The following is a 13,213-nucleotide window of genomic DNA, read 5'->3' as shown; positions in this document are numbered from 1 at the left end:
AGTATCAAAATGTTATTAACAATAATTACACAACGATAATTACACTGAATTCGTTCAGCCGACAATGACGTTTTATATTTCTTTTGAAATAATTGTTATGCAGTAATAAAGAATTACAATTGCTTTATTTTCGAAGTTATACTGAAATAGGGTTAATACAACTGGCTTGACGTTCGCGTTATCAAATACACACGATCTTAAGGTTACTTTATTGACATTTTTTTTTGTTTTGCAGAGTATATTGACTTATTTTTTTTAATATATTAAATTAAATATAAAAATGTTTGATTTAAAATATCAATAAAAATATATTTGATTTAAGTAGGCTTTTACAAACACTTTTGAATCGTCATTTAAACGACCCACGGAGGTCATTTCGTCGAGTGGTGTATACACCGGTTTTCATGGGTACGCCACTCCGAGGTCCCGGGTTCGATTCCCGGCCGATTCAATGTAGATTATCATTAGTTTTCTATGTTGTTGGGTCTGGGTGTTTGTGGTACCGTCGTTACTTGTGATTTTCCATAACACAAGTGCTTTAGTTACTTACATTGGGATCAGAGTAATGTATGTGATGTTGTCTCATATTTATTATTATTATTTAAATTTTTTATATTAAGTGAAGCTACCACCGGTTCGGAAAGTAGATTCTACCGAGAAGAAGCGGCAAGAAACTCAGTTACTCTTTTTCAACATTTAAAAAACAGTCATGTTAGTTAAATACAATTATATTTGCATGTAACATATCCTGCCTGGAAGTCAACAAGTGTTAATTCCACGCTTTTTAATTAAATTAGATTAATTTGTAGACAGATTAACAGAGTCTTATCAATTGTAAAATAATAAAAATAAAACCGTGTCTATAGTATGTATCTTCAGTAAATACAGTACGAAAAGATAAAATCTAAACTTTATATTATTAAATTTTGTATCGTACTAGTATATAAGTAAGAAAATAATTAAGGCTCGACGCTGTTAAAGGCTGACATTGGGTTAAAACTGTTTTTTTTTTAATGTATCCATTACTTGTCACATGCCACCTGTTGTACGTTGATGACACTATTCCAGAAACATTCACAAGCGTGCCAACAGCATACAAAGTTTCATTCAAAAATGAACAATGTGGAAACGCATAAAACACGAACAAGAAAAAGCATTGCAATAATAAATCGTATTTTTTTTGTTAAGCCAATATGATTCTTTATGGCAGAAGTTTTAATGTACGCGCCAAAGATAACTGCAAAGTTGCAAACTCAATCGATCCAGCGATATGTGAAAACATACAACAATGCCTCGTTGGTTTAATAGCTAAATATAACACCACACCTTCCGAGATTCTTGGCTCAAACATCCATTCAGTCGATAAAAAGACAGAGGGCTTTTTATCCCAAAGTCTGGAATTTTGAGGTGTGTATGCATCCGTGTTTCAGAAAGCACGTAAAGCCTGATTTATTTGCTGTGGTGCGAGTGAAACTGTCTGGTTATGAGAGTAAGAGAATAAAAGAGCACCTGCGTTTGCGCACATATTTGTGCACTATAAAATGTCTTGCGTGGTTGGTCAGTCTCAAATATAAAAGTCTGATTAAAGGTCACGAAATAACTTTACACCCATATGTTGTTCTTTTATTTCACCTCTATTCGTATCTTTCGGTATTCGTAATTACAATTAATTAATAAGATGGTATTCATATTTTATAGCTTTATCTATACACGTTATTCCGGGTACTTACTCAAGAAATATTTTGTCTTCTGTTTTCAAATGTAAATTCAACAATGACAAAATGAGACAGATCGTTCATTAACTAAACACCCTCTAAACAAATTTTATAAGTAACTCAGTAGACACTAAGTCAGTATAGACAGTAACTTCAGTAACAAGGTAAGACGATTTAAATATTAAAAATTGACAAGCAGATGTTGCTCGGCCAATGGAAAAAATAACGTACGCCGGAAGTTTGTGTAATTATGCGCGCAAGGCACATTGCAACTTATCGTAGCGTATCACGGATGGCGGGCTATGAGCACCGCTGCTAATGAATATTAAAATGTTAACGTCCTGCCTTAGAGGTGATTCATAATAATGTTTATTTATCTATAATAAACGACTCTAATCCTCAAGAATGATCTTCAAGATACGCGAGACAAAATAACTCCTTAGAATATGTTCTATGAATTTGTATACGCACATTATTTTTGAAAATACATAACATATGAGTCTTCAAACCGCTGTTCGTCTAACATTTAACTTCCACAGATTTAATTAATAAAATGAGTTTAAGTATCAACCCAAATTAATAGACTAGAGTTATGATAGTCCTGACCGATTTCACGATAGCAAATCTCAAGAGAGATCAGCCAACGACACAAACATTATGGTGCACAAGTGTGTGTGCGCACTTGTAACCTCTCTACATCCTTACTCTATATATTATATACCAGATTAGTAGATAGCTCAAAAGGATAAAACACACATATACGATCGGCACACACACACACGCACACACAGACATTCACACAACAAGAGATCAGTCATCAAAATAAATAAATAAAATTTTAACAAAAAGAAAAACCGACTTCAAAACAAAACACTATTTTAAAACAAATGAATATGCACGAAAAAGTAATAAAAAGAATTGCGTATTCAATATATTTTTTAGAGTCTTCCTAAGTTAAATGAAATGAAAAATATTAGACTACTTAAAAGTCGATTAACGATTATATCATGTAGTTATAGTTATTGGTATATTTGGAGCCGGTGTCAGCCACGGTGCCCTTGCCCCAACAATCAAAAGAAAGAAGCGATACGAGCCCCTTGATTGATCCAGTATATTATTGTGTAAAAGGTAATTTGTAAAAAAACATATTTGTCAAAGTATTCTCGTATTGTTTTTTGATAGATATACTGTAGGGTTTTATTGGCTGACACCGACTCCAAATATAACAATAATTATAACTACATGATATAATCGTTAATCGACTTTTAAGTAGTCTAATATTTTTCATTTCATTTAACTTAGGAAGACTCTAAAAAATATGTTGAATACGCAATTATTTTTATTACTTTTTCGTGCATATTCATTTGTTTTAAAATAGTGTTTTGTTTGAAGTCGGTTTTTCTTTTTGTTAAAATTTTATTTATTTTTTGATTTTAAGTGAAGCTGATGTTGACTAACTAATTTTTTTTAATATGGATAGATTAAACGTTCCGTTTATATGAGTCAGAAACTACTTCGAGGACAATTTCAAAGGAAACTTGCGAATAAAGCAAAAATAGACTTTCGAAAATGCGGATTTAATACGTCACGCGGCGTAAACTACAAGGATCCCTCGAAAGAGCTGTAATCGAACTCAGCAAAAAAACTTTGAAAAAGACCAACTATATTTCGTACATCATATGACATCACATCACATACACAAAATTTGATTAAAGATAGTAAGAAATTCTGCCCCATATCGCACCCTAACTGCGAGCCGTATAGGAGTTCCATCACTACATAGTATAAAACAAAGTCGCTTTCTCTGTCCCTATATCTTTAAATCTACGCAACGGATTTTGATGCGGTTTTTTTTAAAAGATAGTGTGATTCAAGGGGAAGGTTTGTATATATAAAACATGAACAATATAGTAAAGAAACACTGATAATTTTAGAAGTTTGCGATGTGATGTCGTATATAAACAAATTCTGTAGTATATTTAGTATCAGTATTGCACCCGTGCGAAGCCGGGGTGGGTAGCTAGTTGATTATTATATTCGACTATGATAATTACATAAACATAACCAAATTACGGAAGGTGACTCAAATATCCAAATAACCTATAAATAAAAGATTCGACCGAGTATCGCTAACGTGCTCCTCAGAATTGTTCCGTTCCCTTCCGTTCCGTTACTTTGTCATGGATCCTGTGCTCAGAACCTTACCAAACTTTCACCAAATTACCCTTGAAGTATATATTTTATAATAAAAAAAGAATTATCAAAATTGGTTAACATGATTTTCAGTTATTCACCTATTTGTCGCGCATATACATAATGCAAATTTAAGACTTATGTCGTTTTCATATGGATACCATCATCGGAAAAAAATTTAAAAAAAATGGGACCCCACGGGAAGCACTACCTTTCAAACAAAAAAAAAATTATCAAAATCGGTCCACCCAGTGAAAAGTTATGAGGTAACAAACATAAAAAAAAAAAAAAAAAAAAAAAAAAAAAAAAAAAAAAAAAAAAAAAAAAAAAATACAGACGAATTGATAACCTCCTCCTTTTGGAAGTCGGTTGAAAATGGCATAATCAACGTCACAATTTCTCTAACTTTATACTTTATAGAGATGAGGTTATTTTATTACTCTTATTCTTAGACGTTACAGATTCATACATACATATATATTAGTGTTCATTTGAATAATTTCTTTTTTTAACTATCAAGTCACGATATACCTTTGTCTTGTTTTCCTGTGACTTCTTATCGTACTTGGTAGTGAAGGAAGTCTTCGTGGGGAAACTTGTTAGGATGAAATTTAGTCGCATGTGTCACCAACACATTTAGGAGAAGTAGAGTGAAAAATATTTCAAGCCTTCTCAAAAAGTGGAATATAAAGAGCATATTATTCTTTACTAGTATATAATACTATAACTACAAATTATAAATACAAATACGTTTAAGAATTCTCACTTGAATTTCTAAATATCAATTGATTTCACAGTTGCGGGTTGTACCCGAACCATGTTGAATATTATGGGTTTGTCACGATTTGAGTGTTTGTATTTGGCGTGTTTCCGGATCCCGAATACGGTCCAGTTTAAACCGACAAGTGTTAGGTATATATTCGTATCTATCTAGTAGTTCTATTTAGTATTACCATTCTCAAAATATTTCCATTTAATAATACAAAGTTCTAAAAATATTTTTAGTGTATCATATATTTTAGTATATAAGACGTTGTGGCACTTAGCACTTTTTATATACCTCGGGTTTGTAAGAAACACTACATGCCATACTCATCCAACGCATTGCCAGCCTCATAAATTCCATTTCTCTGAATGTACACTACCTCTCACGACCTAATAATTTATCATTATTTCGCCTCTAACCATTTTTACTTAACGATAAGGCAAGTGCGAGTCCATTTGGATATAGCACCCTCTCATATTTTATTCTTACTCTAAAACAGTACTACTTACTTAGTATCGTTATGTTTCAGTTTGAAATATGAATAAGTAAGTGTAATTCCAAGCACAAGGGACATAACTTCTTATTTCTCAAGGTTGGTAGCGTAGCAGCGAGTCAGTATTTCTTACAGTGCTAATGTATATGAGTAGTAGTGACCACTACCAATCAGATGGCTCATTTATCTTAAAAAGTTTTATATCTACCAGCTCTAAGCTCTACCTTTGTACCACCCGGTACCTGGTACAGAATCAGCACAGAACCCGCAAATAAAACCATAATTATTATACATTAAACACATTAAATAAACCGTCGCTAAGTACATAACCTAAATGATTTACAGATAGCGTAAACATAATGTAACTTCACAAAGTTTAGACAGTGCGAAATTTATAATAAGGGTCGTTTTATCTATTGTTCATATACGGTACTGTTTGTTGTCTTGTTGTCACAAACTTGTGTTTTAGGCTCCGCTATGTACTTGATATTTATACGTTGAAAATCTAATGAGTTTTGGGAAATAAATTTACATTAATTTTCTTTTACGTATATTGTATAGTTTATTTGATGGAGGTAAACTAACAGCCCTTTAATGGCCTACATTTGTAAAATTTTTTTTTTTTTTAGAAGATCTTATTACACGTATCTAGTCTTGGTTCGTGATTGTCACGGTGCTTTAATGTCACCTCTAAATGCGACATAAATGATCAACGCCATGGATACACAGAAAACTTAATGTACTTGTCCAGATTTAACGATCATTGTTCACGTGAAATAATAATATTTTTTTATTGACTCATTTCTTCAATAATTGAACTAATATTAATGAAATTAATTATATATTATTATTTTTTATCAAATTCAAATCAAGTGTATGTTCACGAATCCAAGTTGTACGGTTGTAGAGTAAGCAATAATTAACTATAATTAAACTTGCAATTAGTATACAAGTAAGTGTATATAATTGTGTCTATTCATGTGGTAGTGTTATTTTTGTTTTAAATACTAAAAGGTGATCATACTATTCTATTCCGATATAAGACCATTTTACAAAAAGCTTGACAATATTTATTACAATTTCAACTTATGTAAAATTTAACTGAATCTTGTATATATTTGGCAGTCCATTGTCATTATGTTAGTAGTAGAAAGACTTCAAAAGTTTGATAGAGTTAGATACTCAAAAAGGGTTTCATTTACCTAAAAACCTTTTTAGTATTATTACTATCTACACTAACCTATTTACAATCCAAAGAAGATATCAAGGCTACCTATAAAAGCATATATGAATAAAATATTAATATTTATTTTCCAATTGGATGGATGATTAAATGTAACTACTGAGTTGGTAAATTTACATTTAATTATCTTTAATAAGAATGATTCTAAAGTGCTTCTTAGAGTCGTCATGATAAAGTCCATTTTGATTTGTTCAAAAATAATGACTTCTTATCTTTTTAATCGCGAATGTTCTGATTGCTTCACGAATATCACATGTATATAATATATAAACTGATTTCTAATTACTGAAATCGAAACTTCCTCATACCAAGTTTCAAGGAATCGACGAAATCGTGTAAGATAAATTAAAACTTCTGTAGAAAGTATTATATGACGTAAATAATAACGTTTAAACGTGAAAATATTGTTTCAACTTATATAACTTACTATCCTGTATAGAAGACAGATTAAACACAGAAAATAAATACAGGTAAATCTCTATAGAAATAGGAGTCAACTTGATAAATCACGATTAAAATGAAATATGTACAATATTGCTATTAAAATTTACATTAAAATAACAACATGTTATATTTTATTATTCAATGCAAAAACCAAATTAAATACGTGTGGAAAGTTCCAAGAATGAATGAATGAATGTACATTAAAGAGTTGAATGTCAGAAAAGAATGAATTTACAAACTGACTTAATACGCAACTTTATCACTTCATTATCCATTCGCGATTATATATTGTAGAGTTGAGAAGGGATAGATACGAACATCTTTGTACTTGAGAAAATGTAAGCATTACACCCTAAGAGAACCCAGAATTAGTCTACCAGCTTAATGTAATCATTAATACGAGCTGAGTTTCTTAAGATACGAAATTTAAGTAATATAGAACATACCTATAATTATAGTCGAGACTTTGTAAAAAATAAAGTGCTTTTAGAAACGTCTGTTTCATAAGATTATTCGAAATTTTACCTTCGAAAATATTTCTTTGTGTTAGACTTTTAGTTTGTTATAAATATTAAGATATTCTAAAGTTTAAATTTTAATACCTTTTCAAATAACAAGAGATATCTTATAAATTAATTTAGTCCTAAAAAAATGAAAAATTATGTAAGTAATTATTTTTACGTTGTATTGTCGATTAATTCCGTCTCATAATAAATGTAGTCTTTATTATACAATACAATCTGTAGTTCTTCATTATGAAACTCAAAAACGTATGAAAATATTATGAAATGTTCGGAAAATTTTTGGTAATAAACCAAGATGGGTTAAGATTATATTATTTTATATAATTTTTCTGACTCCGAGGAATAATTGTAAATGAATCCATGAATGAATAAATGAATCACCAAATCCTATGTTTTATCCTATGTTTAAGATTAGCGAGTCGTCGCCGCTTCACATGGGATCAATTTATGAAAGAAAGAAAACTATATGATATATGTACCGTAAATTACCACTTACGAATTTGAACCCTTCATAATTAATATTATAATAATGTATAGTAAAATCTCTCTTTTGTAATAGATCATACAAGAACATATTGGTAAATTATAAAAGATATTGAAGATTATCTAAAATAAAATGCATAGATATAAAATCAGAATTCGACTTATTAATCTCGGTATATATGCTTCGGTATAGTTTCCTAGAAGGCAGTTACATTTAATTTTTAGAGGTACATTTAAATGTAATCTACGCTAACAACCCTATCCCCTACCCTTGGATTATTGAGGTATTCACTTTCAACACTAGTTAAAGAGATTGATTAAGGCGAGAACTTTAGAATTTTAGTATTGTGTAGAACGATCATTGCTTTGATATATAAAAAAGGACGAATCAAGAATAATATTACAAATATAATGAATGTAGTTTTTATTTCAATATCGATAAGAATGTTTTAATAAGGGCTTTAATTGATTTGTATATATATTCGCAGTTACCACTCGCAGTTTTTTTTTGCATCTGACAAATCGGTAGGTTCCAGATTAAACGTTACATTTGTGTCGTATAAAACTATAATTTAACTCTGTGCCAAATTTCATTCAAAAACGTTTAGCGTTTCTGGCGTGATTGAGTATCAAACTTCCATCCAAACTTTTGTATTTATAATATTAGTAACGACAGGACTATAATTGCCTTTAATCCCTTGATAAAACGATGATTTTATCTTTAATTGAAAATTATATTTATTTCTATTTAAATTTTGTTTTTATTATATTTATAATATTTGTTTTTACATAAATAGCTTACCGATATAAGCTATGGTTGTTATATATTTATGCTCAAATGTTAAACTAGCAAGAAAAGGGTGTTACGAAAAAAATGATTACATTTTTCATATCGATCATAAGCCCTTCCTTTTGACGGTTCTTTGTAAGAGTTTGTCTAAAAAGACATTTTATCTGTAATCCCGGAGCTTAATCTCATTTTATTACGATCGTTGAGTCTTGAAAAATTTACGTATTATGAAATTTTAAACATATTGTAGATATTTTTTTAGTTTCTTTCCTTTATTTAAAATATTTCACTTAATTTTATATCTATCACTTGAAATATTATAATTATTTTTTTTCGGATAAAAGTATCACATTTGTAGATAATTTACAGGCATTTAAATACAATCATAAATAGCAAATTATTTCCAAGATATCATATCTAAAGATGAAAAAGTTTTTAATATAATTTTACAAAGTTTATCATCACTGGTTCAGCGATCAATCATTTGAGAGTCTATCGTTAAGTGATTAAGTAGAGCACCTTCGAACTTAACTTTTTTAAGAATGCCACCATCACTTAATTGAAGTTGATATCTTTTCATATTATAAAATTATCTTTTGAATTTCATATAAAACTTTATTTATTATTAATTCATTCATTTAATTAAATATTCAAATATCGTATTATTGATTCATTCAATAAATCGTTTGAATGAAAATGTATAAACAAAGTAAGTAATTAATTTTATTCTTTAATTCAATTCAAATTGCTAGAACAAAGTTTGAAATAAGAATACTATTATTTTACCTGTTACTTGAAAAAAATAAAAAAGACAATGACCGTTTACAATTACAGACGGGAACAACAATATATGATACCTCACAGGAAATAGGCAACGGTTGATATCAACGGACCACAACACATCCCCTTCGAGTCCAATTTGACCCTTATAACTTAACTTACCGTTAAAACAGGTTAACAGCCATACGAACACCGCGCACAGATGCGTAAAGCGTTTATCTTTACGCCGCACCATTTTAACGTAATCATTGAACCACCATGCCACTAGAACCTCACTATCAAACGTGACGTAACATAAAGTTCGTCGTAACTGATTCACGCTTCGCCAGCGTTTTAGACATCCGTTCACGGCAGCGACCGGCGTTCGACTGAAGCTACCGAAGCGAAGGTTCTCGGAGGGGGCAGGGTATCAAATGTTTTGTATCACGACATAGCTATTTACCCTGAGTGTCGAGACCACGTGTCCGTCTCAGTCGATTTTCATCCCATTAGACGTTGACTTTTCATTTTTATTTTTATTATTGCTTAAGCGTCGCCTATTGTGAATGATTGCCTTCTATTAGCGCACAATGAAATTTGCAAAGAAATTTCAATAAATTATTTACGATTCATTTCTGTCAACAAATCTCTAAATTAATATGAATTTAAAATCAACTGTTATCTCGAGATCCGTATAGAGTTTTTTTTGACCATTTCGATTAAATATTTTAGTTATTACGTTATACTTTTCCAAGATATATCCTGTATATATACATTTTTTTAATTGTTCGTCCATGTATATGTTTATAACATAAAATAGGTGGGAGGAATCAACGACGTCACCTATGCGACACGACCGTCCTTAGAGACTGGCGCTGTAATAAATATTAACTATTGCTTACACTGCCAATGCGCCCCTTACATCGTTACAAATGTTTGCTACATAAGTCCCTTGTGCCTGTAGTAGTATTGGTTCTTCCTTAAGACCAGAACAGAACAGTACTAGATATTGCTGTTTGTCGGTATTAGATGTAGATAGTACATACGAGCTCGCACAAATCCTTATCACCAAATATATGTGATTGTTTGGGACTGTACAAGATAGTCTTGCAAAACATCTTACAATATCAACTTTTTGAAATAATGTAGCTCTAGATTACTCTGTCAGAATGATAATGGTAATTTATATAAAATATATGATACGGCTTGGCACTGGTTGAAACTGAAGCCGCTGGGTCGTCCTGAAATGTTTATATTAAAAGTCAATACAACAATGATAAAAATATTGACCTTTGGGTTGCTCCTGAACTCTGAGCCTTTGCTGACTCATGCAGCGAAGTTCAACATTGTTTTATCACAGTCAGATTAATGATTCTGGGATTTATAGAGCTCAAACATTCATACATTCAATTTCATTTGTCAAAAGAATCAAAAATCAAAAACAAGTGTTATCTAGTACTAAATAAATTTTTTTTTTTTTTTTTTTTTTTTTTATGGCATAGGAGGCAAACGAGCAGGAGGCTCACCTGATGGAAAGTGACTACCACCGCCCATGGACACCTGCAACACCAGGGGACTTGCAGGTGCGTTGCCGGCCTTTAAATATATTTTTCGTTTGGTTGGTATTCATTAATCACTTCTACAGTCGCCCATACACGACATTTTCCTGACATACTGAAATCTCGAGCAACCAGGAAGAATATACACAAAAGATACGAAACAAAAAACATTCAGGGCGGAAGATTTTATAACGATAATGTCGCGAATACTGAAACTCGTATTAAAGTTGTCGACGATGGAAGTTTCTCCGCCATGTTAGGCCCGAGATATCGAGAATCTCAAAGCCAAGTGAAGCTCCAAAAACTTTGAGGTTTACTACTCGATTTGTAAACTTTTATATACCACGGCATTCCCTATAGTCAGTTCTGGGACTTGCTTTCCTGCGAGTCATTTTTATATTTACATATTACAGAGGGAAACAGGCGTTTCACACAGCGAATTTGATGTTCTCTTCAAATTTACATTTAACGGTTTTATTCATGAGGTTTTTTTTGTGTTAACATAATTATAATAGTGAACTATTTACATTATTATAAATTAAAGTTAGCTTCCTATCACCACAAAGATTTATTATTCAACGTAGCTTTTACTGGCACACACACGTATCATTTCCTGTAATAATTATTCAGTCAGTCTATGTGTTGTAAGTAATAACGAACCTGCCTCAGCCTCGCACACGTGCATTTTTTTAATAAAGAAAATTATATGATAAACATTTGATTGATACATATTATAGTAAAGAAAAAGATATATATGCCCATTGCATCATTAGTTCCATAGATTACCACTACATACAGATAAACAAATTTTCCCTCTTTATTATAATAATTTTAGCATATATTTATGAAATAAATACATTTATAACATGTTATGAGCGAGATGGTCCAGTGGTAAGAACGCAGACAAGCAGCACTGAATATTTCTGTGCTTAATTTGTGTTTATAGTTCATCTCGTTCTCGGCGGTGAAGGAAAACATCTTGAGGAAACATGCATGTGTCGAAATTCATAGAAATGCTGCCACGAGTGTATTCCACCAACCCGCATTGCAACAGCGTGGTGGAATATGAGAAAGAAGAAAGTTTGGAACTTTCTCCTCCAAGGGAGAGGAGGCCTTTAGCCCAGCAGTGGGAAATTTACAGTTGTTATCATATAACAAAAACGTTCAATAAAAGATTATGCAGATGCAGAGAAAACGTTACTACTAGTTGACTTCGAGGCAGGATATACACTACTTACAAATATATCTAACATGGCATTGTATTTTTTTTGTGTTGAAAATGAGTAACTACTGAGTATCTTGCTGGTTCTTCTCGGAAAAATATTCCGAACCGGTTAAATAGTTGTTAAATGATCGTTCAAAAGTGCTTGTAAAAGCCTACTTAAATAAAGTACATTTTGATTTAGTTTTTGAAATCCTTTATATCAAAATATATAATCTGTGGTCGTGTAAACTATTATTTATAGGCTGTGTAACATATAAGCATTCGTATTGAAATTTAGTAATCGAATAATATTTAATTGAGGAGTGGGTGGTTATTATATACCCACGCTCGCTACATAAAGCGACTGGTAAAATACTATTTAAACTTATATGTATTATACAATTCTATGAAATAGTTTAAGTAGCCTCTTAATGGTAATATATATCAAAACAAATGGAATGATAATAATGTTAACACCCAAATCAGACTTCATTAATTATTATTACATTCAAATTTTAAACTTGATAATATTTTGATGTGTTAATCAACTGTTATCAAAATTTTAATAATTAAAGTGTTCGGTAATACAAACGGTGTGTTTGTTCTGCATTCAGTTGAATGATAAACCAAACAACATTGTGATAAAGTGCATATTAAATATAATTTGGCTGATTTACTATCCCCCGTGTTACGTCATAATAATACAATGTTAGTACGTAATATTAATAAAGCTCGTTGAAAACGTTCACAGGAAAAACTCACAATTGGCTCTTCTGAGAATGAAATTTATTAAGCAAAGGTAAATTGAATGATGCCTTTATTAAACACACATATAATAAATAATATTATTTTTACGTATTTGTCTATCTGAATATTTTTTTTAAATATATAGGTACACTTGTTTTAATTGTTGAAAAAGAGTCACTACTGAGTTCCTTGCCGGTTCTTCTCGGTAGAATCTACTTACCGAAACGGTGGTAACTTCACTTAATTATTAAATGACGATTCAAAAGTGCTTGTAAAAGCCCACTTGAACGAAG

The 13,213-nt window shown here is 31.0% G+C and overlaps 1 protein-coding gene across 1 annotated transcript in view; it reads right to left on the bottom strand.

Moving 5' to 3' along the window:
• The window catches only part of LOC124544387, a 69,625-nt gene extending 59,812 nt beyond the window's left edge, over nt 1-9,813 (bottom strand). The window contains exon 1 of the mRNA XM_047122915.1: nt 9,594-9,813. Within this exon, the coding sequence (XP_046978871.1) occupies nt 9,594-9,666 (73 nt within the window). The 5' untranslated portion in view covers nt 9,667-9,813. The remainder of the gene's footprint in view (nt 1-9,593) is intronic.
• Nucleotides 9,814-13,213: the final 3,400 nt, after the last annotated feature.

Source organism: Vanessa cardui, chromosome 4 (genome assembly GCF_905220365.1).
Source record: "Vanessa cardui chromosome 4, ilVanCard2.1, whole genome shotgun sequence".
Taxonomy (NCBI): Eukaryota; Metazoa; Arthropoda; class Insecta; order Lepidoptera; family Nymphalidae; genus Vanessa; species Vanessa cardui.
This window is presented reverse-complemented; position numbering and strand designations above follow the sequence as displayed.